This window comes from Geotrypetes seraphini, chromosome 17, assembly GCF_902459505.1.
Source record: "Geotrypetes seraphini chromosome 17, aGeoSer1.1, whole genome shotgun sequence".
NCBI lineage: Eukaryota > Metazoa > Chordata > Amphibia > Gymnophiona > Dermophiidae > Geotrypetes > Geotrypetes seraphini.
The window spans coordinates 50873260-50900009 of NC_047100.1; the positions used below are offsets into that span (position 1 = coordinate 50873260).

Sequence of the window (26750 nt, forward strand, 5' to 3'; positions counted from 1 at the left end):
TACCCTGTCCACTTCCCAGGGAGCCTAGGATGGTCAACAAAGACTGCAAACAAGGACAGAGATGCTCCTAGGTTGTGGAAAAACTCCATACCATCAGCAGTCAGTGGAAAATAGAAGGATCCGAAGGTCCCCAGTCTTCGCAAGGTGCTAGGCCATAAATACAACATAGCCTACCCTAGGGCAAAAGATGGTGGTCAGCCAAATAAAATCCACGACCGTAGCTATCATTCACCCACCCGATGAGGTTCCAGTACATGGGAGAGCTTTTGGATAAATTGCTCCAGAGCCTGTGGGGTGTCCATGAAAGTGACCTTGTTATTGTAGAAAATGCGGGCGCGAGCCGGATATAAGAGAGTGACTCTTATGTGGCACTTGAAGAGCTCGTTGCAGAAAGGAGCCATAGCACGCCTCTGGTAGGAGACTTGAGGAGAAAAATCTTGAAAGAGGAGAATTTTATGGTCATCAAATTGCAGCTCTCTCCCTTTACGATACAGGAATAGGATTCTCTCCTTCACAGCATAGTTGAGATAGCGCACAATGACAGGACGCAGACGCTGCTCACCTTCACTGCGGAGCCCCACACGGTGTTCCCTTTCGAGCCAAAGGGGCCTGGATATCAAAATCAAAGACCGTAGGCAGCCATGCTTCAAGCCTGGTGCAGAGATCCACGTCCCACACCGAAGTAGGAATCCCAATGAAGCACAGGTTGTTCCTGCAGCCGCGGTTCTCCTGGTCCTCAGCGCGCTCTTTCAAGGTTTTAGTGGAGGTTTCCAGAGTGCGGAGACATTCCTCAAAGTTGTCCGTATGCACCTCCTGCTGAGCAATGCGATCTTCAGCGCGCTGCAGGCGATTTGACTGGGACTCCAAGCGCTCCCTCATTTCTTCCATGAAAGACTGAATTTTGGTAAGTTTGTCTTCCATAACGAGCGTTAGGGATTGCGTGAGCTCTTGAACCACTGCCTCTTGCAAAGTGAACACAGGCACCTTGTGCTTCTCTGCCATCTTAGATTCCAGTGCTTTGGTCTTAGCTTTGGCTCCCCGCTGGGATTTAGTCGGCATAACCAGAAAAAACGCCAGATAGAGCAACACGGAGAAGCGCTCCACTCCCTGGGTCTTCAAGTGATAGGAAAATACGGAGCACTCTCACGGTTTGTAGGGTTTAAAACAGAGTTTTAATGTGGAGTGGCCCGGAGCTGTAGAGAGGCACGTCCGATTAGGTCTCCAGCATCACGTGACCCCCCGCCAGATCCTTTTCTTGGGCGCTAATCTCCAAGGTGGACCCTAGCATCGGATAACTGTGATTCAGGTTATTATTCCCAATGTGCATCAGTTTGCATTTGTCCATATTAAATTTCATCTGCCATTTGGACGCTCAGTCTTCCAATTTCCTAAGGTCCGCCTGCAATTTTTCACAATCCGCATGCATTTTAACAACTTTGAATAGTTTAGTGTCATCTGCAAATTTAATCACCTCACTCGTCATTCCAATTTCCAGATCATTTATAAGTAAGTTAAATAGCACCGGTCCCAGTACAGACCCCCTACGGCACTCCACTGTTTACTCTCTTCCATTGAGAAAAATGACCATTTAACCCTATCCTCTGTTTTCTAGCCGATAACCAATTGCTAATCCACAACTGAACTTTGACACCTATCCCATGATACTTTAATTTTCTCAGGAGTCTCTCGTGAGGAATTTTATCAAAAGCTTTCTGAAAATCTAGATACACTATATCAACTGGCTCACCTTTATCCACATGCTTATTCACACCTTCAAAGAAGTCACGCAAATTTGTGAGGCAAGATCTCCCTCAGCTGAACCCATGCTGACTCCGTCTCATTAAATCATGCTTGTCTACGTGTTCCACATTTTTATTTTTTATAATTGTTTCTACCATTTTGCCCGGCACCGAAGTGAGGCTTACCGGTCTGTAATTTCCCAGATCTCCCCTGAGCAAATTGTAAATATATATGATAAACAAGATGGGAGAGGTAAAATATATTGCACTAAATGAAAAGATATAATAGGCATCTCTGAGACTTGGTGGAAGGAAGATAAACAATGGGACACTGTCATACCGGGGTACAAGCTATATCATAAGAACATAAGAAGTTGCCTCCACCGGGATCAGACCAGAGGTCCATCGCACCCAGCGGTCCGCACCCGCGGCGGCCCATCAGGTCCATGACCTGTCAAGTGTTCCCTGCCCTAAAAAAACCTATCCTTACTTCTATCTGTATCCCTCAATCCCCTTTTCCTTCAAGAATTTATCCAAACCTTCTTTGAATCCCTGTAGTGTCTTCTGCCCCACCACTACCTCCGGGAGTGCGTTCCATGTGTCCACCACTCTCTGGGTGAAGAAGAACTTCCTGGCATTTGTTCTAAACCTATCCCCTTTCAGTTTCTCCGAGTGCCCCCTTGTACTTGTTGTTCCCCACAGTCTGAAGAATCTGTCCCGGTCTACCTTATCTATGCCTTTCAGGATCTTGAAAGTTTGTATCATGTCTCCTCTAAGTCTCCTCTTTTCCAGGGAGAGCAGCCCCAGCTGTTCTAGCCTGTCGGCATATGAAAGGTTTTCCATACCTCTTACCATTTTCGTCGCTCTTCTCTGGACCCCCTCAAGCAATGCTATGTCCTTCTTGAGGTACGGCGACCAATACTGGACACAGTACTCCAAATGCGGGTGCACCATTGCACGGTACAGTGGCATGATGACTTCCTTTGTCCTGGTCGTGATACCCTTCTTGATGATACCCAGCATTCTGTTTGCTTTCTTTGAGGCTGTCGCGCATTGTGCTGATGCTTTCATTGTTGTATCCACCAGCACACCCAGGTCTCTTTCAAGGGTACTCACATCTAGCAATGTTCCCCCCATTGTATAGCTGAACATCGGGTTCTTTTTCCCAACATGCATGACCTTGCATTTCTCTATATTAAAACGCATCTGCCACTTTTTGGCCCACTCTTCCAGCTTCCATAGTGATAGGGTGGATTGAATCAGTGGAGGCATAGCGTTATATGTTAAGGAGGGCCGTGAATCAAATGGACTGAAAATTTTACAGGACAGAAATGCACCTTGGAATCCCCATGGGTAAAAATCCCATATGTAAAGGGGAAAGATATAGTGATAAGAGTATTCTATCATGCGCCTGACCAGGATGAAACCACAGGTGCTGAAATGTTATCAGAAAGTAGGGAGGCTAACAAATTGGCTAACACAATAATAATGGGTGATTTCAACAATGATTAATTGCTAACACACAACACAATGATGCATACACACATTTGTGTATGTCATCTTTTGTGTACCATATTGAATTATAATTTTCGCGAATGAGCTTTCATGTCTTTAGATAAGCCACCCCCAATACACAGGTTTGTAAAACCCACGTATAAGCCGCGGCCAATATATGGGGAAATACGGTAAAGCTGTTTGGTCTGCTAGATCAGTGGTTCCCAACCCTGTTCTGGAGGAACACCAGGCCAATTGGGTTTTCAGGCTAGCCCTAATGAATATGCATGAAGCAAATTTGCATGCCTATCACTTCCATCATATGCAAATCTCTCTCATGCATATTCATTAGGGCTAGCCTGAAAACCCGATTGGCCTGGTGTTCCTCCAGGACAGGGTTGGGAATCACTGTGCTAGATAACGGTGATCATTACATGATCAGATTTGCTATAATCCCTGGAATAAGTTCATAAAGGAAATCTAATACAACAGCACTTAAGTTTAAAAAAAGGAGCATATGATAACATGAGAAGAATGGTAAAAGAAAAACATAAAGGTGCAACTGCAAAGATCAAAAATATACACCAAGCATGGCTGTTATTCAAAAATACCATCCTGATAGCCTAGACTAGATATATTCCTTGTATTAAAAAAAAGAAGACCAAATGGCAACCGGCGTTGTTAATGAGTGAGGTGAAAGAAGCTATTAGAGCCAAAAGAGAATCCTTCAGAAAGTGTAAGAAGGATTTGACTGAAAAAGGATTTGAGATTCTCGGCGAGAGGGAGAACTAGAAGGTCTTGAGCATGCACAGATGCATGCTCAAGGCCCAGCAAGAGGCAGGAACTTCTTCAAGCGGCACCGGCACGTCCTGTGGGCTGCGTGCCGGTGCCAGACGGGGGGTAATTTTGAAGTTGTTTGGGGGGGGTGCCGGTTCGCGCGGGGGGGCCCTTGTGAGCATGGGTGGGGAGCGATATCGGTTCTCGGGAGGGGGGGGGGAGCAGTGCCGCTGGCCTCGGGGGGGTGGGGGGGAATGTATCAAGCGAGTTTCCCTTAGTTCCTATATATGAGTATTTTGGTTTACGAGCATGCTTCTGGAACGAATTATGCTCGTAAACCAAGGTTCCACTGTATTTGGATTTTCAAAAGGCATTTGACAAAGTACCTCATGAAAGACTTCTGAGGAAATTAGAGTCATGGGAAAGGAGATTACATTGTCTGTATCATGCTTAATTGTTGTGAACCGCCTAGAACTCTCTGGTATGGCGGTATATAAAAATAAATTTATTATTATTATAATGTTGTGTTATGGATTAAGAGCTGGTTGAAAGACAGAAAACAGAGAGTAGGTTTAAATGGTCAATATTCTCAATGGAGAAGGGTAAATAGCGGCTTTTTAATATGTTTATCAATGATCTAGAGATGGGAATAACTAATTAGATAATTAAATTTGCTGATGACACAGTTATTCAAAGTTGTTAAATCACAAGAGGATTGTGAAAAATTGCAAGAGGACCTTGTGAGACTGGGAGACTGAGCTTCAAAATGGCAGATGGTGTTTAATGTGAGCAAGTGCAAAATGATGCATGTGGGCAGGGCAGGATTAATTCATCGAGGGCCCCTAAGCACACAAGTACACTGGGCCCCCTGCTCCACCCCACCATGCGCCCAGGCGGAAACAGGAAGCTGCGTCAGAGGGAAGCTTTGGGCAAGCAGCACCGCTTGCACAATTACAGTTCCTGTTGCTTTTCTTACCCACATTGCTTGCTTGTCTTACTTTCCGTTGATGGGGGGGAAGGGCTGCATTGCCGATCGGGGGGCAGGGGGGCCCATCGCCATTTGGAAAAAACAATGTTGATGCCCTCCTTCATCGGGCCCCTCTGACCGTTTCGGGCCCTAGGCACGTGCCTACTTGGCCTATTGGTTAATCCTGCCCTGCATGTGGGAAAGAGGAACCCAAACTATAGCTACGTGATGCTAGGAGTCATTGCCCAGGAAAAGGATCTAGGTGCCTTCATTGAGGTTATGTTGAATAAGAAAGCAAAATAGAATGTTAGGAATTATCAGGAAAACAAAGATGGAAATATTATAATACCCTTGTATTGCTCTATGGTACGGCCGCATCTCAAATATTATCTTGAAAAAGATGTAGTGGAATTAGAAAAAGGTACAGAGAAAGGTGACGAAAATGATAAAAGAGATGGGAAAGGCTAAAGCTAGGGCTCTTCAGCTTGGAGAAGAGATAGCTCAGGGGTGATATGATAGAGATGTGAATCGCTTGTTTACGCTTTCCAAAAATAGTAGGGGGGGGGGGGGCATGTGATGAAGCTACTAAGCAGTAGATTTAAAATAGGCCAGAAAAAAATATTTCATCACACAACTCTGGAATTCATTGTCTGAGAATGTGGTAAAATCAGTTAGCTTAGTAGGATTTAAAAACGGTCTGGATCATTTCCTAAAAGAGAAGTCAATAGACCATTATTGAGATGACTTGGTGAAATCCACTGCTTATTTCTAGGAAAAGCAGCATCAAATCTGTTTTACTACTTGGAATCTAGCTAGGGACTTAGGACCTGAGTTGGCCATTGTTAGAAACAAGATACTGGGCTTGACGAACCCTCGGTCTGTCCCAGTCTGGGAATTCTTATGTTGTTATGTTCTTCAGCTCTAGCTTTCTATTTGGAAGTGGTTAGATCTACATCCTTAGCACCCTGAGGTTGTGGGTTCAAATCCCTTCGCTGATCCTGGGCAAGTCACTTAATCCCCTCATTGTCCCAGGAACACTAGATAGAATTTGAGCCTGAATGTAAACCACTTAGGATATAAGTAGCTTCTAAAGAAATATTTCTATTTTTTATTTTCCATCCTCCTGTACAAGTCTTAATTGTAGAGCAATATTGCAATTATTCCTTCAGTCTTGGCCCGAGACTTCAGTACTTCTTTTAAAGTAATCAAAGGCCTCACAATGACCTTCCTCAGTAGTTTTCTGGATCTACACTACTGATCTTAGAGGGATGGCCTGATCAAGGCTGTATCTTAGTGGTACCATAGTGTTTCTGCTTCATGATCCAAGAGATATTCAGTCTGGTAGCACACAGTTGCAAATGGCCAGAAAGACCATTCCACAACTTCACTCCCACAATGGAAAAAGTAGAAACTCTACTGTCAGCATATCTTCTAACAATCTATATACCGTATTTTCACATAGATAACGCGCACCTATTCTGATTGGCCCACGCGCCTTAGGCCCCACCAGTAGGCGGAGCTTTGGGACGGATGGGCCAATCCGGCCTCATTCCGTCGTTGGCTGCCTGCCGGACAGGCGGGTTTGGCTCCCGTCTGTCCGGCCAACTTCCAAAGGTACGGGGAAGGGGGGTGGGGGTGTCGTGGGGGTCGGCCAGGGGGGTCGCGGGTCGGCTGGGGGGGCAGTCGGAGGTTCTTGGGGGGGGGGCGGTTGTTGGAGGGAGGGGGGTTTGCGTCGAGGGCAGGAGGGCCTGGGATCCCTCCTGCCCGTAATGTAGTGCGGGGTGGGGGTAGGGGGGTCGCCGTGGCCAGGAGGGTTTGGGCTCCCTCCTGGCCCGATATTGTCGGGGAGTTGGGGAGTCGGCCGGGCAAGAGGGCTTGGGCTCCCTCTTGCTCCGATCGTGGATGCGGGTGCGGGTGCGGATGGGAGCGCGTGCGAGCGGTCGTTCGGGGTGGGGGTGCGAGCGGTCCTGATGGGGGGGTGAATCGGGCGTCGGGCGGGGTGGGAACTATGTAGAAAAACTTTTGTATACCGCGCGAGGGGTATGCGCGGTAGGTAAAAACGCGTATAACGCGCGCGTTATATGCGTGAAAATACGGTATATAGCTTTACCACAGAGTTCTTTTGGACACTCCATGGTTGGCATGTTTAGACCGTTCCTTCAAACTCACCTCATACAACAGAAATTAATTCTTCATCTTGGAGCATTCAGATCAACTCGATAAAGTGGACAGAACACAGGTAGGCTCCATCTAATTTACTCTGGTGTTTGTTAGGCAAGTGTGATGGGTCGAGCAGTCATTTTCTCATCATATTGCCAGGACCTACAGTGCTCTGGGCCAGGTTTTCTAACAACCCTCTCTGTATTCATACACATATACACTTCTAGCCACTCTTAGAAGGAATAATGAACACTTTTATTGGTTTACCGGACCTGAATCTGTTCCTTCAAGGCTCAGAGAAACAAAACTCTATACTTTAAGTTCAGTCTTAGTCCAATGTAACAGTTTGCTTTATAGGCAGTTAATCAGTTCTCAGCAATTTCATAACCTGCATGGCTTACCTCAACCACACCAGACATCAACTGCTCCTTTCCTAGCAGTGTTAGGCTCTTCAGCACACAGCTTCAACCAAATAATAATTGGCTTACCTTAGCCAGCACCTTTACTGTCCAAGCTTCCAATACATTTGGTAGGCTTCTCATCCAGCCAAGTACAACACCATTCACCATACCAGCTCTTCCAAGCAATCCTTATCAATCATAGTAACATAGTAGATGATGGCAGATAAAGACCCGAATGGTCCATCCAGTCTGCCCAATCTGATTCAATTTAATTATTTTTTTTCTTCTGGACAAGAATCCAAAGCTCTGCCTGGTACTATTCTTAAGTTCCAACTACTGAAGTCTCCGTCAAAGCTCACTCCAGCCTATCTACACCATCCCAGCCATCGAAGCCCTCCCCAGCCCATCCTCAACCAACAACCATATACAGACACAGACTGTGCAAGTCTGCCCCGTACTGGCCTTAGTTCTTCAATATTTACTATTATTTTCTGATTCTAGATCATTCCACGCTTTTTTGAACTCTGTCACCATTTTCCTCTCCACCACCTCTCTCGGGAGGGCATTCCAGGCATCCCTCCCACCCTCTCCATAAAGAAGAATTTCCTTACATTACTCTTGAGTCTCCCACCCCTCAGCCTCAAATTATGCCCTTTGGTTTTTACCATTTTCCTTTCTCTGGAAAAGATTTTGTTCTACATTAATACCTTTCAAGTACTTAAACATCTGAATCATATCTCCCCTGTCCCTCCTTTCCTCTAGGGCAGGGGTGTCCTACCTTTTGGCTTCCCTGGGCCGCATTGGCTGAAAAAAATGTTTCTGGGGCCACACAAACGCTGCAGCAAGACAGAGGAGGGAGCCAGCAAGACGGTAAACACCCAGGGGCAGCAAAAGAAAACACTGCTTCGCCCTCGACTGGGGCCACACAAAATACTTCATGGGGCCACATGTGGCCCTCGAGCCGCAGATTGTACACCCTTGCTGTAGAGTATACATATTCAGTCTTTTTAGCTTTCCCCGGCTTTTGAGCCTTCTCTGCTCAGGGAAGTCTCTTTGTGGAGGCTCTCACCTTCCCACAGATGACCCTCTCCTAGAGCCTCTCATGGGGACCTCCCAGAATGAATCCCAGACTGGGCATATGAAGACTCCCCCTTCCTGCCTGGATTCCACCCCATGACTCAGCAGGGTAGCCTGTTCATGCAGTTCAGCGCCACCTGCTGCCTGAGGGTTGAGCTCTGAACTAGAGAATGACACGGGGAGCGATCCCCGCAGGTAGCTGCGGCGTGGCTGCGGTTTGGCTGCGGGTTATGGAGACTCCAAAGCCAAATCGCCGCAGACACGGGGACAAAAGTTTTCACCGCCCGCAAAAACGGTGAAAAGATTTGTCCCCGCAGGCCAATGTACCCCCTTCTAGGACCGCTATTTACCTGTGTTTCACCGTGTTCGTGACCGGGTGTTTGATGTCTCCACCATGTTGTCTGTCTCCTCCAACTCTCGATCCAACTTGCACGTTGCCGCATTGACTCCGCCCCCCAATATACTGGCTCCTCATTTGTCAGATCTAAGTAGGGGACCAATCGCTACTGCCGCACATGATATTAAATGGCTTGTAGTGCAGCAGTAGCGATTGTGATTTCGGAGCCGAGCAGAGGATTTGGATTTCGCAGCTTCTTGAAAACCTGAAAACTTCATCGGTTACAAGCTGAGGTAAGGTGCTGAGGTCTGGCTGAGCTACTCTTTCCAATAGCATACACATTTTCATGCTTAAATTTTCATTTGCTCTGATGCAGGTGAGATTATTTGCTTTTAGGGTCTCTTTTACTAAGCCACATTAGAGGTTTCTAGTAGGACTGTTTGTGTGAAAAAAAAAAAAACCCAGCTCCGTGCTGAAGTCTGGCTTGGCTACTCTTGCAGCACTGAGCTGGTTCTTTTTTTTTAATCAGAGTGCAAAGCCAATAAGATTATTTTATTTCCAACCCCTTCGCATGTAAGATTGTGTAGTTTTATGTCTGTGCATTGCTAGCCCCAGGGGTGGTGGAAGATTAGTGATTGAAAAATTGTATGAAAAATAACTATTTTAAATTTAGTGATAAAAATGTGTCAGTTTTGAGAATTTATATCAGTCTATTTTTCTATAGTTGTTTCAGAGGTTGTTTAATTTTGTGGTTACCTTATTGAATTAATATTATATACAGTAGTGTACATGATAAATGAATTACAATTAGTACTATTTACTATTATGATGGGGATGGAGGTCAAGGATGTCCCCGTGTCATTCTCTATTTTCCATCTTCCATTTTCTCCACGATTGGTAGTAGTACATATTGATTATCATATGGTTTGTTTGTTTTTTATTTTTATTTTTTTGGTGCTGCCAGCATGTATATCAACTTTATGCTTTCTAAATGATTAAGAAATTAAAATGTGCTGTTTAGTCTTTTAGTGTGTTACACAGTCTCATAACCATACTTCCTTTTTTCATGTCGGTCCTAGGAAAGATACTGTCATCTTTCAGAAAACATTATCATTGAAAGAAGTATTGTCATTCTGCAAAGGTGAGTATTTATATGTAAGACAATGACTGAAGCAAACTGCTGCAATGAATTCAATCAATCCATTGTAACAGTTTGTAATTTGCTGCTATTTTTGGTATTGCTTTTTTTGTTTATTTGGTCATTTTTTTTGTTTTATTTCTAGACTATCATGAATAAAAGTACCGTGCTGAATCTCATCGTAACAAACAGCGATCGATTGTCTCTCATGGAAAATAATGGGGCTAGTCCGGTGTGGAAGTTATTTCTTATCATCAACGTGGATGGTCAATACAGCGGTTTCGCCATGTGCAAGAAGTGCAAGTCAGCTTTGAGGTGGAGGTCGCGTGATGGTACCAGTGGCCTGAAATCACACGCAGCAATCTGTAATGGGCAAAAGTATACTGCAGTGACGAAAAGCATCAAGGACTTTTTACACAAAGAGAATCCGAAGGAAGACAACAGCAGAAGTACCTTGCCTACAGCAGCGAAAGCAGACGTTACTGATGCAGTTGCTTCGATGTGCGCCATGGACATCAGACCTTTTTCTGTGGTCGAGGGAATAGGATTCGCTCGCCTTGCTGACATGTTGATTTTCATTGGTGCAAAATATGGTCAAGTTTCTTCTGATCAAGTACTCCCCTCTGCAAGAACAGTGTCCAGACATATTTCAGCAATTGCTGAAAAAGAAAAGGCTGCATTGTCTGAGGTGTTGGTTCGGCAAAATAAATTTGGCATTACAACTGATCTGTGGACTGAAGATGGAACTGGTATGCCATACATAACCGTGACTCTACACTATGTAGACGACAATTTTCATCTCCACGGAAGAATTCTTGCCACCAGAACTCTGCTTGATAAGCACACTGCAGCTAACATTCGATCAACTGTGAGGGAAATCTTGGAAGAGTTTGGTGCTTATCGTCAGAACAATGTCTATATCACTGACAATGGGGCTAATGTTAAGGCTGCCTTCAAAGAACAACAGTGGCTATCATGCGCAGGCCACAATTTGAATCTTGTGTTGGTTCATGGATTGAAGCATAATGACGACTTAGATTCTCCTATTGCCGATGTAAGTGTGCTGATTAATCTTGCAAAAGACACCGTCGCACATGTCAAGCATTCAAAAATGCATCACAAGCTAGAGACTAGCCTTAAACAGGCTGTTCCAACAAGATGGAATAGCATCTATAAAATGCTGGAATCGGTATCTCAAAACCTACCACATCTTAAAGAACTGGCTAGTGAGTATAGGGATAAAAAACTGCAGAGGCTGCTTTTGGATTTGAATGAAGCACTATTAAATGACACAATTTGTGTCTTGCGAAACTTTAATGAAGCTACATCTACCTTGTCTGCTGATAAAACACCTACCCTCTGCAATGTCCTTCCAACACGTGCTCAGTTGTTCAAACATCTAACTGTTACTGCGACGGATTCATCAATTATTGCTTCCATAAAGAAACATTTGGAACAGTTACTCACCACTTATTTCCCAGTTTATCCATTACACAGCATTGCTTCTCTGTTACACCCATGTCTGAAAAATAATGCAGTTATCTTCCCAGAAGATGAAAAAACACAGGCAATCGTATCTTTAAAGAGGTTGTACGAAGAGATTGAAATGGAAGACCCCTCAACTTCAAAACTGGACCAACATTCAACACTTCCAGAGATCGACACAGTGGATGAACTCCCAGGGCCAGGTCCCTCCAAAAAAAGGAAAATAGATGCAACCGTTGGTTTCCTGAGTGACTTTTTTGAAACATTATCACCTCAGAAGGCTGCTGTTAATGAGGTGGATAGCTATCTTTGTTCTACTGATTTAGATGCTGATGTTTTAAGATTTTGGAGAAATAAGCAAGAATGCTGGCCAAAATTAGCAAAAGTTGCACGAGGGATACTACCAGCACATCTTCAGAGAGGGCATTCTCTATTGCAGGAAGGACTGTGGAAGAAAGGAGAACTAGACTGAATCCAGAGATTGTGGATGATTTGTTGTTCATCCACGGGTTAAAAAATAAGGACAATTAAAAGTACAGGTTGTGTTTTGTTTTTGTATAGTTAACTAAGTTGTAAAGAATGTTTCCTTTATACGTTAATAAAGATAAGTATATAAAATCATACCTGTTTGAGGCTTTTATGCATGCTGCAGTGACGGTGACGGGGCAGTGAAAGGGATGGCGGTGGCGGTGACGGGGCGGTGAAGGGAATGGCGGTGACGGGGCGGTGCAGAGGATGGTGAGACGGGGACGGGGCGGTGACGGGGACCAATTTTTTCACCGTGTCATTCTCTACTCTGAACTACAGAGCTCAATGCATTCTGGACTCTAAAGTTTACCCACTAATTTGCCAGCGCCCTCTACTGCCCACCGATATAACCACATCACTCGTGAGGGAGAATCCCTGACTCCCTCACAGCAAGTATTTAAAGAGCATCTTTCCAAAACTCAGTTCATTTTTTGTCAGTTTTGAACTCTGTGATTAATTTCGCTCATCAAAGCAAGTTTAATTTACTTTAGCTTATTCCTGTGCCAAAACTCTTTTTTTCATATTGAGGGGGTAATTCTGTAAAAGGTCAGTTATGTCAAAATTTGAAAAAGAAGCCCCTTTAAGCATATTTTATTAACCTATATTATAAATAGTATACTCGTACACCTGCAGTTCCACTTAAAAATATGTACGATCTTTAAACGTGCATACTTTTTATGTGTCTAACATTATGCAAGTTAACAGCTCTTTTTCCATGCAAATCAAGCTTTATAAAATTATCCCTTCAAAGTATAGCTTATGCAATGAAGCAAACTCCTAGTTTAATGCCATTGAAGTGTATTTCTTAAAAATCAGAATGTGAAGAATGTACAGAGAGAGAGAAAGACTTTTACAAAACACTGTATATGCCTTTCCTAAAATATCGATACAGAGTCTAAACACTTCTCTTATACCCAGTATCTAAACATTCTCCCCATAGCCCTGACAAATTCCTTGCACCCTAGCATGTATACACTCTGTCCACAACACTTTGATGCAAAACTTGGACTCTTCCCTCATATCCAATATGTATTCTTTTTCATCACAGTGCTGGCACCTCTGTTATACCTTCCTTCTAGTATTATGAAATGCAGATCCATATCTCCCTCACATTGTTGGTTGAAAGCTTCTAAACCACTACAAATGACTAGGGAGTCAATTCAGAGCAGTTTACTTGAGCTTCTGTAATGGTGTTACAATTCAGAGAGAGCATTTGAGATGGTTTTTCCATACAGACAGACACATTTATACCATAATCAATCACTCTTCGTATATATACATATAATACTAGTATCAGGTACTGTGTTAATACTAAATCCTACTTGCTGCAGTAATTCACAGCCTTGCATCCTCCTGCTTACCTTGGTTCTCTGACTAAGAAGCCCTCTCTTTGCTCTGTTGTAGAATGATGATGGTGGACACTGCTGTCTGGTGAATAAGTGGAGCACATTTCTGAAGGCGCGGCTAATCTGCTCAGTGCCAGGGGCTGATGGCATCGAGACTTATTTTGATGAGCTCCGTAAGTGCACTATGTACATGAGAGCACTTACGGGTGGGAGAGGTTGCAGAAAATATATCAACTCCCTGAGGAAAGGGGAGAAGTGTGTCCCAACATGACCTGGGTCCATAGATTAGTATATATCTTGGGAAGACAGAGAAGAGTTTATGTCTTGGGACATGTCACACTTTTTTTTTTTATCAGCAGGAGGAGTAGATGTATAGAATGGGGTATCTCCCAGGGTGAGGGGGCAAAGACAGAGTGAAACATATCCCATGAGACTGGAATATTTCTCTGGTGACTGGGGAGGGACTATACAGAGTATGTCTGTTGATTTTTTTTTTTTTTTTTTTACTTTTTCAGAGGATGTCTTCATTCAGCAGAGCCAGGATCTGAAGAACCCGCTCATTTATGCTGTCTTCTCCTCTTCCGGGTGAGCTCACAGGGCAACTTTACAGCTGCCAAACCTTTAATACACATACATACAAGGTTTTATGACCTGGGAGGAACGAGAGCCTCAAAAGGGCACCGATGGATAACAAAAAATACTTAATCAGTGTTATGCTGCTAGGAGATAAGTATGTTTTATCGCTGACATGATATAGGTTGGTTAGTAAGTAAGTCATAGTTCTCAGTGTAGCCTCCTGAGGGGGTTTACCATACTAACATTGAGGGTTTAATGCCTCCTTTTACGAAACTGCTATCGCAGTTTCTAGTGCGGGGAGCCGCGCTTAATGGGCCATTCAGCATGGCTCCCCGCGCTAGAAATTGCTATCGCAGTTTCGTAAAATAGGGGGTTAGTGTATCTTAACCCAGAGCTTCAGAATCATGCAGCCATTCTGCCAGCTGACATCACTGGTAGACCATGTTGATGATATTTCATGCAAAACTGTAAATGTTCATTGACAGAATTCAGATATTGAATTAAGTAATCAAGTTCCATTTGAGTCCCAGTCCAAACAAAAAAAAATCAACTAAAAAGGCAACAAAGTAGACTTGTACAGTTGCTCCCAGTGCATAAGTGTTCTCTCTCAAATTTATAAGAGCTATTTTCCACACAATCTTACAAGATCTATTTTTCGCATTGCCCTCGTAAAACAGATAGACAAATGGAAGAATTAATTAGTGCATCTGACTACCTCCATCTTTTGCGTTTTTGCTTTGATCCCCAGCATCCCAGTAAAACGATTAGGCACAAAATTCAGCTATTGTTAACTTGAAATTTGTTTCCATTCTTATTCAGGTCAGTGTTCAAAGGCTCGGCTGTATGCGTGTACTCCATGGCTGATATCCGCATGGTCTTCAATGGCCCCTTTGCTCACAAGGAAGGTCCCAACTACCAATGGATGCCATATACAGGCAAAATACCTTACCCTCGCCCAGGCACTGTAAGTATTACTTCCAGAGCACCACAGTCGTGTAGCTCCAGAGCCATAACCAGAAGACTATAATTTTAGGCTGTTTCACTTATTTTGTATTATGGAAGTTATCATGTCATCTGTTCTGAACAGTCTTGTTTCGATTAAACATAATATAAATGTTTTCAAAGAAATATATAAAGTACAGAATGTCCTACCCATGTACAGGTACCACAAATACTGTCTGTGCTGTTCTTTGTAACACTGGTGATATCTGTGACTTACATTATTGCTGTTCTAGAGGAATCACAGGAGATTGTTAGTTCCAATCCAATACCCAGCAGCAAATAACGGCTACAAGGAAGATGCGTACTGATTACCATTCTATTAAGAACAACGGGATATATCTTCAAAGACTTAACCCAGAACTAAGCTGGTAAAAAACAAAGTTAGTGCAGATGCCCTAAGTTTGAGAAAACATGTACTCTTCAGCACATTAAGTGGGGCAGTTATGAAGGTGAGCTGTGGCAATAACACGTGTCCACAAAGTAGAGCCAGTCCTTGGACACAGGAGTTTTAAAATGCAGTATACTTTATTTCAGGGCTGCCCAAGTCTGTTTACAATTTGAAATAAAGCAGGGCTGCCCAAGTCCGGTCCTCGAAATCTACTGGCAGGCCAGGTTTTCAGGATATCCACAATGAACATGCACGAGAGAGATTTGCATACCAAGAAGGCAGTACAGGCAAATCTTTCTCATGCATACTCAATGTGGATATCCTGAAAACCTGGTCCTCGAGATCTACTGGCAGGCCAGGTTTTCAGGATATCCACATTGAGTATGCATGAGAAAGATTTGCCTGTACTGCCTTCTTGGTATGCAAATCTCTCTCGTGCATGTTCATTGTGGATATCCTGAAAACCTGGCCTGCCAGTAGATTTCGAGGACCGGACTTGGGCAGCCCTGCTTTATTTCAAATTGTAAACAGACAAGCACTGGAATCTAGACCCAGCACGGGCTGTGTTTTGGCAATTGGGAATAGTGAAACGGGAACTACGCAAACTGGAAAGAATATAGCTAAAATCATGAGATAATGAAGGTAGGTTGAATTGGAGACAAAAATTAAAGGATTATAAAAAAATTAATTATAGAGAAACGTACGCATTTTTATGCCCCAAAAATTGGTATGCCAAACTTTAATAGTAAAAATCTTTTCAAATTGGTCAATAATCTTTATGACACAAAGAGATGTTCCTGTTCAACTTCTGACTCCCCTCCATCTGCGGATGCTTTGGCCGAGTTTTTTGACAACAAAATTCATAATTTAAGATCCAAATTATCAGTTCCTGCTAACAATCACCTGAATTTTTCTGTTGCCCAATGCATTGAGAACCCTAGGGTAGATATGCATTGGTATACTTTTACTATTCCCAATTGGCATCAATTTTGTAAATTTTATCATAAATATACAAATTTGAATTGTCCGTCTAATATTATGAAAGTTGCTCCTATCACTTTTAAAGCTAAGCTGTACGATTGGATTTTTTTTTTTTACTACAGAGTGGTACATTCCCTGAGGTATTACACCCATTATAAAAAATCCTAAGGAATCTATCTCTTTGACATCCAATTATCGACCAATTGCTAGCATTCCTTTGTTTATTAAGCTGATGGAGGACTTGATTAACCAAGAGCTAGTAACATATTTGGAAAAATTTAGTATATTGCAGGACAATCAGTCGGGTTTCCAAACTGGTTTTAGAATGAAACAGTTATTACCTTGTTGTTAGATTTTCTCTTGTGCCTATTTAGTCAAGGCACAAGTGCATTGGTTTTGCAACTAGATTTGAGTAGTGCTTTTGACTTAGTTGATCACGTAATTATGATCGATTGTCTGGAATCCATAGGAATTTCTGATAATGTTTTAAAATGGTTTCAGGGATTTTTAACAAAAAGATCTTATCAAGTTTATGGTGAAGATAAGTCTTCACATTACTGGACAAACCCTTGTAGAGTTCCTCATGGTTCTCCCTTATCTCCTACGTTGTTTAACGTTTATCTTGATTCACTAGGGAACCTGCTGCATAGTTTTAAAAGTGAAATTTTATATTTATTTGGATGATATTGCCTTAGTTATTCCCCTTACCAACTTGACACCTGAGATTATAAACCATTTATCTTCCATTCTAAGCCATATTGGACAATGGATGATGAATTTTAAACTAAAACTTAATCCCGATAAAACTAAGATTTTATGGCAAATCCCAATGACAAAATTAAGGAAGTATCGATATTCTTGAATGGTCAAGATTTCCCTATAGTCGATCCAATAAAAATTTTGGGTGTGACTTTGGCTTGACATCTTACTTTAGAAGAACATACTGATCAATTAGTTAAAAAATGTTTTTCGGTTTTATGGAAACTTCGAACCATAAAAAAATATTTTGATGCATTTTCATTCCGTTTGTTGGTTCAGTCTTCCATGCTAAGGGATCCTTTTACAAAGGCGTGTTAGGGCCTTAACGATCAGAATAGCATGCGCTAGCCGCTACCACCTCCTCTTGAGCAGGCGGTAGTTTTTTGGCTAGTGCATTCGCTAATCTGGTGCGTGCGCTAAAAACGCTAGCGCACCTTCATAAAAGGAGTCCTAAGTATGCTGGACTATTGTAATATTATTTATTTGGGAATTTGCAAGAAAACCCTTAATAGACTTTGAATTGTTCAAAACTCAGCAGTTCGACTGATTTTTGATTTGAAAAAATGGGAACATATTAGTCCTTATTTTAAAAAATTGCATTGGTTGCCAATCGAGGCAAGGATTTTATTTAAATTTATTTGTATCAGTTTTAAATCACTATTTGGTATGGCACCTGCCTACCTAGTTTCACATTTTCCCTTGGACTGTTCTAACAGATCTACACGTCGAACTCATTTGTTCACTTTTCCAGCAGTAAAAGCTTGTAGGTATAAAAGATTTTTTGATAGAACCCTTGCTTTTCAAGCTGGCAGAATGAATGACTGGTTGAGTAATATCTTTATGCATGTGCCTTCTTATCTTACTTTTAGAAAATTAATACAAACCCAGCTGTTTGATCAATTTATAATTTGAAGGTTTAGGGGTTCATGATCAAAAAGCAAAGACGTCTAAAAAACTGCTCAAGTCGGAGTTTGGATGTTTTACCCGGCAAAACGTACAAGCAACCATAATCCAAAGTCAACCAGCTGTACGTCCTACGCCGCGTAAGTCGTACAACAAGGGGGCGTTCTGAGGGCGGGTTTAGGCCCCAAACGAACAAATACAGTAACCAAAACGAAATCAATTTGCTCTGTGCGTTCTAAGTAGCGTTTCCACTTAGACCTACTTCCACAACATCTAAGCTGTTCCTGAGTGTGCGCTGTCCTCTGTACAGGTAATGGAAGAGTGTGTACTTTCGTGTGTGTAGCCCCTCACTCTGACCATCTCTATCTGAACCTCCCTACTTATTTTCTCACTGCCATTTGTTTCCCCACATTTCACTGACCTCTGCAAAAAACCCTCTCATCCCATTTACCTCCTATCGGCATCACCAGCTCTTTATCTTCCATCTATTTCATCCTTCTCATTCACTGTGGTCTCTATTGTGTGGCAGGAGCTGCACAGGAGTGAGTGCTCTGTTTCACCACCTGGCTTAATCCCTGGGGGGGTGAGGGGTGAGGGTGACTGCCTGGCTGGGGCCTGTTTAGACTCTAATGAGCTCTGCTTTCTTTGGCAGGTGGTAATGGCCTGCACCTCAGTGGGCAAAGGAAGGGCTCAATGCGTTGGTTGTGGCAGAAATCCTTCTGCAGGAAGAGGAGCAGGAGCATGAGAGACGCCATCACCGAGCCCACCGCAGGAGGGTCTTTAGACCTCGCTCCTGCTTCCTTGACCTGACAGACCAGCAGTGCCTGGAGCGATCCTGCTTCGACAAAGCCACCATACAGGATCTCTGCCTCCAATTGCACCCCCTGCTACAGGCCTGCACTCGGTGCAATTACCCAATCCCAGTGCATTTAAAAGTAACAGCAGCCTCACTTTCCTGACAACTGGGAGCTTCCAGTCTGTCCTGGCAGCCAACACTGGCTTCACTAAGCCTGCCATTTCAAATCGCCTCACCAAATTTCTTTGTTCCTTCCTAACCCACACCCAAGACTACATCTCCCTCCCCACCACTCCCCAGGCCCTAAAGGGCAGTATGAGGCAGTTCTACAATGTGGCACAATTCCCCTCCATGTGGTAGACAGCACCCAAATTGCCCTCAGACCCCCTTGGGCAAATGAGGCCAGTTACAGGAATAGAAAGGCTTACCACTCAATGAATATGCAGGTGGTGTGCAATCCACAGGGAGAGATCTTGGATGTGTGTGCCAGATACCCTGGCTTGACACACAACGCTACATCCTCCAGCATTCTGGCCTCCACAGGAGAGCAACCTAGGGGGAATTCAATGGCAGTTGGCTTCTTGGTAAGCACCTCAGGGACACGACTACCCTGTTCCCCCCCACCCCAACACTCTCTTCCTGCACCTGCAAATCACTTCCACTCATCATTGTTCCCTCTCTCTCTGTTTCTCTATCTCTCATAGGTGACAGGGGGTATCCTCAGCGAATGTGGCTTATGACTCCAATTGTCCACCCTCACACTCCAGCTGAGGAGGAATACAATCGCCGTCACAGAGCCACCAGGAGCATCATCGAGCGGACCTTTGGCCAGTTAAAAAAACGATTTCAATGCCTGGATCGATTGGGGGGTCAGCTGCTGTACAAGCCTGAGAAGGTGGCTCAGATCTTCGTGGCATGCTGCATGTTGTATAACCTTGCAGTACGCAAACGCATCCCCAAAGCACAGAGCCGAGCAGAGTGCCTTCCAGAAAGGGGTCAACACCAGGCACCGTTTAATACAGACCCACTTCCTGTGAAATGGATGCTGTACTCTAGACACCTGACAGTATAGCAGTTCAGTGCCACTTAACTGGACTGCAAGAACACCCCACACTATTGTCAGCTTCAGTGCCATATAACCGAGGCCTTAAAACCCCACTAACCCTTCCATCAGTTCAGTGTCACTTAACTGGACTGCAAAAACACCACACACTATTGTGAGCTTCAGTGTAGATAAGCTGAAGCTGATAAACAGCACGGACAGGGACAGATTCTTCAGTCTAGCGGGGACAATAAAAACAATAGGCCATTCAGAAAAACTGAGAGGAGACAGATTCAAAATGAATGCAAGGTGGGTGGTGGACACCTGGAACGCGCTTCCAGGAGAGGTGATAGGACAGAGTACAATACTGGGGTTCAAAAAGGGACTTGGTGATTTCCTGAAAGAGAAGGGGAATGCAGGGTACAGATAGAGGGTTACTTTACAGGATATTAAACGACTAGGATATGAACGTTTTAGGTAAGGAGCACTTACAGGTCATGGACCTGGAGGGCCGCCGCGGGAGCGGACTGCCGGGCACGATGGACCCATAAAAACATAAAAACATAAGCAATGCCTCTGCTGGGTTAGACCCAAGGTCCATTGTGCCCAGCAGTCCGCTCACGCGGTGGCCCAACAGGTCCAGGACCTGTGCTGTAATCCTCTATTTATACCAGTGGTTCCCAAACCTGTCCTGGGGGACCCCCAGCCAGTCAGGTTTTCAAGATATCCCTAATGAATATACATGAGAGAGATTTGCATATAATGGAAGTGACAGGTATGCAAATCTCTCTCATGCATATTCATTAGGGATATCTTGAAAACCTGACTGGCTGGGGGTCCTTCAGGACAGGTTTGGGAACCACTGATTTATACCCTTCTATCCCCTTTTCCAGGAGGAAACTGTCCAATCCTTTCTTAAACCCCAGTACCGTACTCTGCCCTATTACGTCCTCTGGAAGCGCATTCCAGGTGTCCACCACACGTTGGGTAAAGAAGAACTTCCTAGCATTTGTTTTGAATCTGTCCCCTTTCAACTTTTCCGAATGCCCTCTTGTTCTTTTATTATTTGAAAGTTTGAAGAATCTTTCCTTTTCTACTCTCTCTATGCCCTTCATGATCTTATAAGTCTCTGTCATATCCCCTCTAAGTCTCCTCTTCTCCAGGGAAAAGAGACTCAGTTTCTCCAGTCTCTCAGCGTATGAAAGGTTTTCCATCCCTTTTATCAGACGCGTCGCTCTCCTCTGAACCCTCTCGAGTAACGCCATATCCTTCTTAAGGTACGGCGACCAATATTGGACGCAGTATTCCAGATGCGGGCGCACCATCGCCCAATACAACGGCAGGATAACTTCTTTCGTCCTGGTTGTAATACCCTTCTTGATTATACCTAGCATTCTATTCACTTTCTTAGCGGCCGCAGCACACTGTGCCGTTGGCTTCATTGTCATGTCCACCATTATCCCCAAGTCCCTTTCTTGGGTACTCTCAGTCAATAACATCCCTCCCATCATATAGTTGTACCTCGGGTTTCTGCTTCCCACATGCAATACTTTACATTTCTCAACGTTGAACTTCATCTGCCATCTCGTCGCCCATTCCTCTAGTTTGTTCAGGTCCCTTTGCAATTCTTCGCAGTCATCTTTAGTCCGAGCTCCACTAAATAGTTTGGTTTCGTCCGCAAATTTTATTATTTCCACACATCGTCCCTGTTTCTAGATCATTTATGAATATATTAAATAGTAACGGCCCGAGCACCGAGCCCTGCGGAACACCACTCATGACCCTCCTCCAGTCCGAGTAATGGCCCTTCACCCCTACCCTCTGTTTCCTACCCGCCAACCAATTTCTGATCCATCTATGTACGTCTCCGTCCACCCCATGGTTCTTCAGTTTCCGGAGTAGATGCTCGTGAGGCACCTTGTCAAAGGCTTTTTGGAAATCAAGGTATATGATGTCTATGGGGTCTCCTTTGTCCATCCATTTGTTGATTCCTTCGAAGAATGTAATGTAATGTAATGTAATTTATTTCTTATATACCGCTACATCCGTTAGGTTCTAAGCGGTTTACAGAAAATATACATTAAGATTAGAAATAAGAAAGGTACTTGAAAAATTCCCTTACTGTCCCGAAGGCTCACAATCTAATACCTGGAGGGTAATAGAGAAGTGAAAAGTAGAGTTAGAGGAAAAATAAAAATAAAATAAACATTTTAACAAGACAGCATTGATCTAAATACTTTGGAAGGTAGAAGAGAGGAGAGAAAGGAATAGAAGCAGAAGGGGGAGCCGTTGAACAGTAGAATTCTGGAGAAATTTAAATGATAGAAATAGAACATAACAAAGACAAAAGGCAAAACAATAGATAAGATTAAAGATAAATCATAAGCTGGAAAGAAAAATAAAATAAAACTTTGTCTTCAATCCACGGTTTCAGCGTCAGTGATGAAGTGGAGCAAGTAAGTTTAGGAGGAGCGATTGACGTTTCCAGAAAGGGCTTCTTCAGGGAAGAGACTTGGCAGATAGTCCCAGGATGCCTATGTCTCCTCCCCTGCGATGCTCTCCCATCCATGCATTCCCTCCTAGACACACTGCCCGTGCCCCAGCCGCTCCAAGGAGGCTGCCCCAGATGAGGCCCATGGTGAATGCAGGATTCTCTCCTCTGCGGGAAAGCCGCCCGGAGCCGACAGTCGATCTTCTTAGCGGATTGCATGGGGGGAAGAGTTCACACTCTTGGTAGGATCGGGTCTGTGTGCTCTCGGTGGTTGTGGCTGGTCTCGTTGCTGCTTAGGTGTAAAAGCAGTTGATCTCCACTGCTGCTGATATTTAAAAGCAGGCAGATTGATCTCTCCAATGGACTGCAGGGGGTAGGAGTTCACACTCCTGGCAGGATCGGGTCTGTGGGCTCTTGGTGGTTGCGGTAGGTCTCGCTGCTGCTTGTATGTAAAAGCAGTTGTTTTTCTACTGCTGCTGATATTTAAAGCAGGTAGATTGATCTCTTAAACGGGATATAGGGGGAGGAGCTCACATGCCTGGTTGGATCGGGGCAAGGGCTCCTATTATAGGCTGCTTAGGTGTAAAAGCAGTTGATCTCCTACTTCTGATAATATTTAAAAGCAAGCATATTGATTTTTCCAACGGAATGCTGGGGGAAGAGCTTACTTGTTTGGCTGGATCAGGGCAAAGGGCTCTCAGCAGTGGTGGCTGGTCCTGTTGCTGCTTAGGTGTAAAAAACAGTTGATCTTCCTAGTGGACTGCAGGGGGAGGTGGAGCTCATACTCTTGGCTGGATCGGGTCTGTGTGCTCTTGGTAGTTGCGGATAGTTCCGCTGCTGCTGAGGTGTAAAAGCAGTTGATTTCCCACTGTTGCTGATATTTAAAAGCAGGTAGATTGATCTCTCCAATGGACTGCAGAGGGAGGAGCTCACATGCCTGGCTGGATCGGGGCAAAGGGCTCTTGGTAGTGGTGGCTGGTCCTGCTGCTGCTTAGGTGTAAAAGCAGTTGATTTTCCTAGCGAACTGCAGGGAGGGTGGAGCTCATATTTTTGCAGGACCAGGACTGTGGGTTTTTGGTGGGTTGGTCCCGTTGCTGCTTAGGTGTAAAAGCAATTGATCTCCCACTGCTGCTGATATTTAAAAGCAGGCAGATTGTCCAGGGAGAGGAGCTCTGCACTCAAACTGCCATCCTCCTCACCTCCAAGTTCCGGAGAAGTGCAATAAGTTAGTTAAGCACGATCTCCCCCTGCAGAAATCATGTTGGCTTGGTATCAGAAGTTCGTTTCTTTCCAAATGTTTATCAATGTTTTCTTTTATCAGTGCTTCCACCATTTTCCCTGGAACCGAGGTCAGACTCACCGGTCTGTAATTTCCCTGGTCACCTCTTGATCCCTTTTTAAAGATGGGCATGATGTTGGCTATCTTCCAATCCTCTGGGATTACGCCTGTTTTCAGGGATAGGTTGCAAACTTGCTGCAATAGTTCCGCTATTTCCTCCTTTAATTCCTTCAGAACCCTTGGATGGATTCCGTCCGGACCCGGGGATTTGTCAGTTTTTAGTTTTTCTATCTGCCTGCGCACATCTTCAAGGCTCACTTCCATGGATGTTAATTTTTCTGCTTGATTTCCATTGAAGAATTGCTCAGGTTCCGGTATGTTGGTTGTGTCTTCGTTCGTAAATACAGAGGAAAAGAACATGTTAAGTCTTTCTGCGACTTCTTTCTCCTCCTTCACTACTCCCTTCCTGTCTCCGGCGTCCAGCGGTCCCACCTCCTCCCTAGCTGGCTGTTTCCCTTTGACATATCTGAAGAACGGTTTGAAATTTCGTGCCTCCCTGGCTAGCCTCTCTTCATACTCTCTTATGGCTTTTCGAACAACATGGTGACATTCTTTTTGATACTTCCTGTGCTCCTTCCAGTTCCCCTCAGTTTTGTCCTTTTTCCATTTCCTGAATGAATTTTTCTTATTGCCTATCGCTTCCTTCACTATTTTAGTCAGCCATACCGGGTCTTTTGTTCGACTCTTTTTGCTCCCCTTTCTGAATCTGGGGATGTACAGATTTTGCGCCCCGCTCACCATGTCCTTGAAAAAAGACCAGGCATGGTTTACCGTTTGCCATTTTTGGAAGTTTTCTAAGTTTCTTCCTTACCATTTCCCTCATTGCTTCGTAGTTTCCTTTCCTGAAGTTGAAAGTTGTCGCTATGGTTCTCTTTCCTTTCGGTATTCCTACTTCAACTTTGAACTTGATCATATTATGATCACTGTTACCCAATGGTCCCACTACTTCCACTTCCTTTGCAGGGCCCATTAACCCATTTAGAATTAGATCCAGAGTGGCATTTCCTCTCGTCGGTTCTCTAACAATCTGCTCCATGAAGCAATCTTTTGTAGCCTCCAGGAATTCTGTCTCCCTAGCACACCTTGAGCTTCCAAGATTTCAGTCTATCCCGGGGTAGTTGAAGTCTCCCACAATAACTGTGTAACTGCTTTTGCATTCTCGCTTCATCTCGGCTTCCATTTCTCTATTGATATCTCCGGTTTGCCCGGGTGGACGATAGTATAGGCCCATCTTTATTTCATGTCCATTCCTACCCGGTATTTTAACCCATAGCGATTCCAGCTTGTTGGTCATCTCTGTTGTGTCCATTCTCGTTGATTGTATGCTTTCTTTTATGTATAGGGCTATTCCACCTCCTTTCTGTCCTGACCTGTCCTGGCGATAGAGCTTGTACCCCGGCAGTGCTTTATCCCATTTGCTTTCCTCATTCCACCATGTTTCAGAGATTCCAATGATATCTATGTCCTCTGCATTGGCCACGGCTTCTAGTTCCCCCATTTTGTTTCTTAGGCTCCTTGCATTAGTATATATGCAATTTAGGTCCTGGCATTTTGTTGTCTTCACTTCCTTTCCCTGTGCTTCGGTCTTTAGTGTCTTCTCTTTTGTTACACTCTTTCTAACTTCCTCTTCTGTGTTAATCGACTCCTGTAATTTGTCCCTTGTTTCTTCCCAGCCTTTTTTCCCCTTGGTATCTTCACGGGATACCTTCTTCCGAATCGTCGACGCTAGGTTGACTGTCGGCTTTCCCCTTCTTTTTAGTTTAAAACCTGTTCTATTCCTCTCTTGACGTTGTTTGTTAGAAGTCTTGTTCCCGCCACGCTCAGATGCAGTCCATCTGACCCAGCAGGAGCAATGCTTATGTTCTTATGTTCTTAATAGGTTCTTTTGAACAAAAACCTTTATTTTCCCAAATTTTGTGCAAAACACCACCCCTACATACACACATCCTCACCAATCCCACCCCCACCCAAATACCCCAACAACACAAGCCCCTTACCTACCTCCCCTTCCCTTTCCCATGTGGTCTCCCACGGCCCCTGACAGCCCTCCCAGCTCTCCCTCTAGATAGAGATGAAGCTTCTTGACCAACTGGGGCCACATCAGTGTCTGAGCTAACACTATCACTGCTGGAGTCAGTGTTTTGCTGTACAAAAGCTGGCCATTTTTTTGGAGTGGAGGAAGACAGGCATGGAACAGGCCCCAATATTGGGGGTGGTTTCTTTTCTCCGTGGCTTTGCGTCCTGTTGCCACTGAGCCAGTGCTGGAGGGTAGTGCAGGCACCTGATGCTGGCTTGTGGAAGGAGGACGGTTCCTAGATCTGAGCTCATGTGGAGGCCTTCCAGCTCTGCAATGATGACAGTGTTGGCATGCAAAAGCTGCCTCAGAAGTTCATTGGTCTCCCGTTGGGCCTCCAATGACTATTTTGCCTCCACACCCTGTCTCAGCAGCTGGAGCTTCTGCTGCCGATATTCCTCCAGGCTCAAATTGTGCCCCAGTAGCTTCTGGGCCAGTCTAAGTAGGTGGCGACGCTGGTGACTGGGTGCCCTCCAGAGGCCAGGCTATGCTCCCTCACTGCCCTCCTCAGTATCTGCAGCCATATCGGCAAACTGCTACGGCGGTGGGAGAATGAGCAGGTCCTCACCCCCATTGGCAGGTTCCTGTGTTTGGGTGTCCTGGGACTCATCAGGCTCCTGCCGGCTGAGTGTTGCAGCTGCCTGCACATCTGCCTCATCCTACTGCCCCTGCACAGTTAATGCATCGATGGCACTACATCCTGCCTGATCCTCTTTGGAGCTGCCATCTGCATAGGGGAAAAGCACATATGGAAGTCACAGCATACCACAGTTTGTCCTCCTCCCTCCAGGTGCGCTACCTGTGTATAGGTGAGATGAGTTGGCAGTAACATGCATCCCAAAAGTGTGTGACTACATACCCAGCTACCATAGGGCGGTGTGTTGGTGACATTATGAAGGGGATGGAAGGAGTGTATGTGCAGACACCTTGCCTGAGCACACCTGCTGATC

General features: G+C 44.4%; 1 protein-coding gene across 4 annotated transcripts in view; it reads left to right on the forward strand.

The window, feature by feature from the left end:
* Positions 1-26750, forward strand: part of SEMA3F (semaphorin 3F) — a 917803-nt gene that overhangs the window by 600430 nt on the left and 290623 nt on the right. For all 4 annotated transcript variants that reach the window (XM_033925950.1, XM_033925947.1, XM_033925948.1 and 1 more), the window contains 3 exons: positions 13508-13622; positions 13965-14034; positions 14845-14989. In XM_033925950.1, the coding sequence (XP_033781841.1) occupies positions 13508-13622; positions 13965-14034; positions 14845-14989 (330 nt within the window). The remainder of the gene's footprint in view (positions 1-13507; positions 13623-13964; positions 14035-14844; positions 14990-26750) is intronic.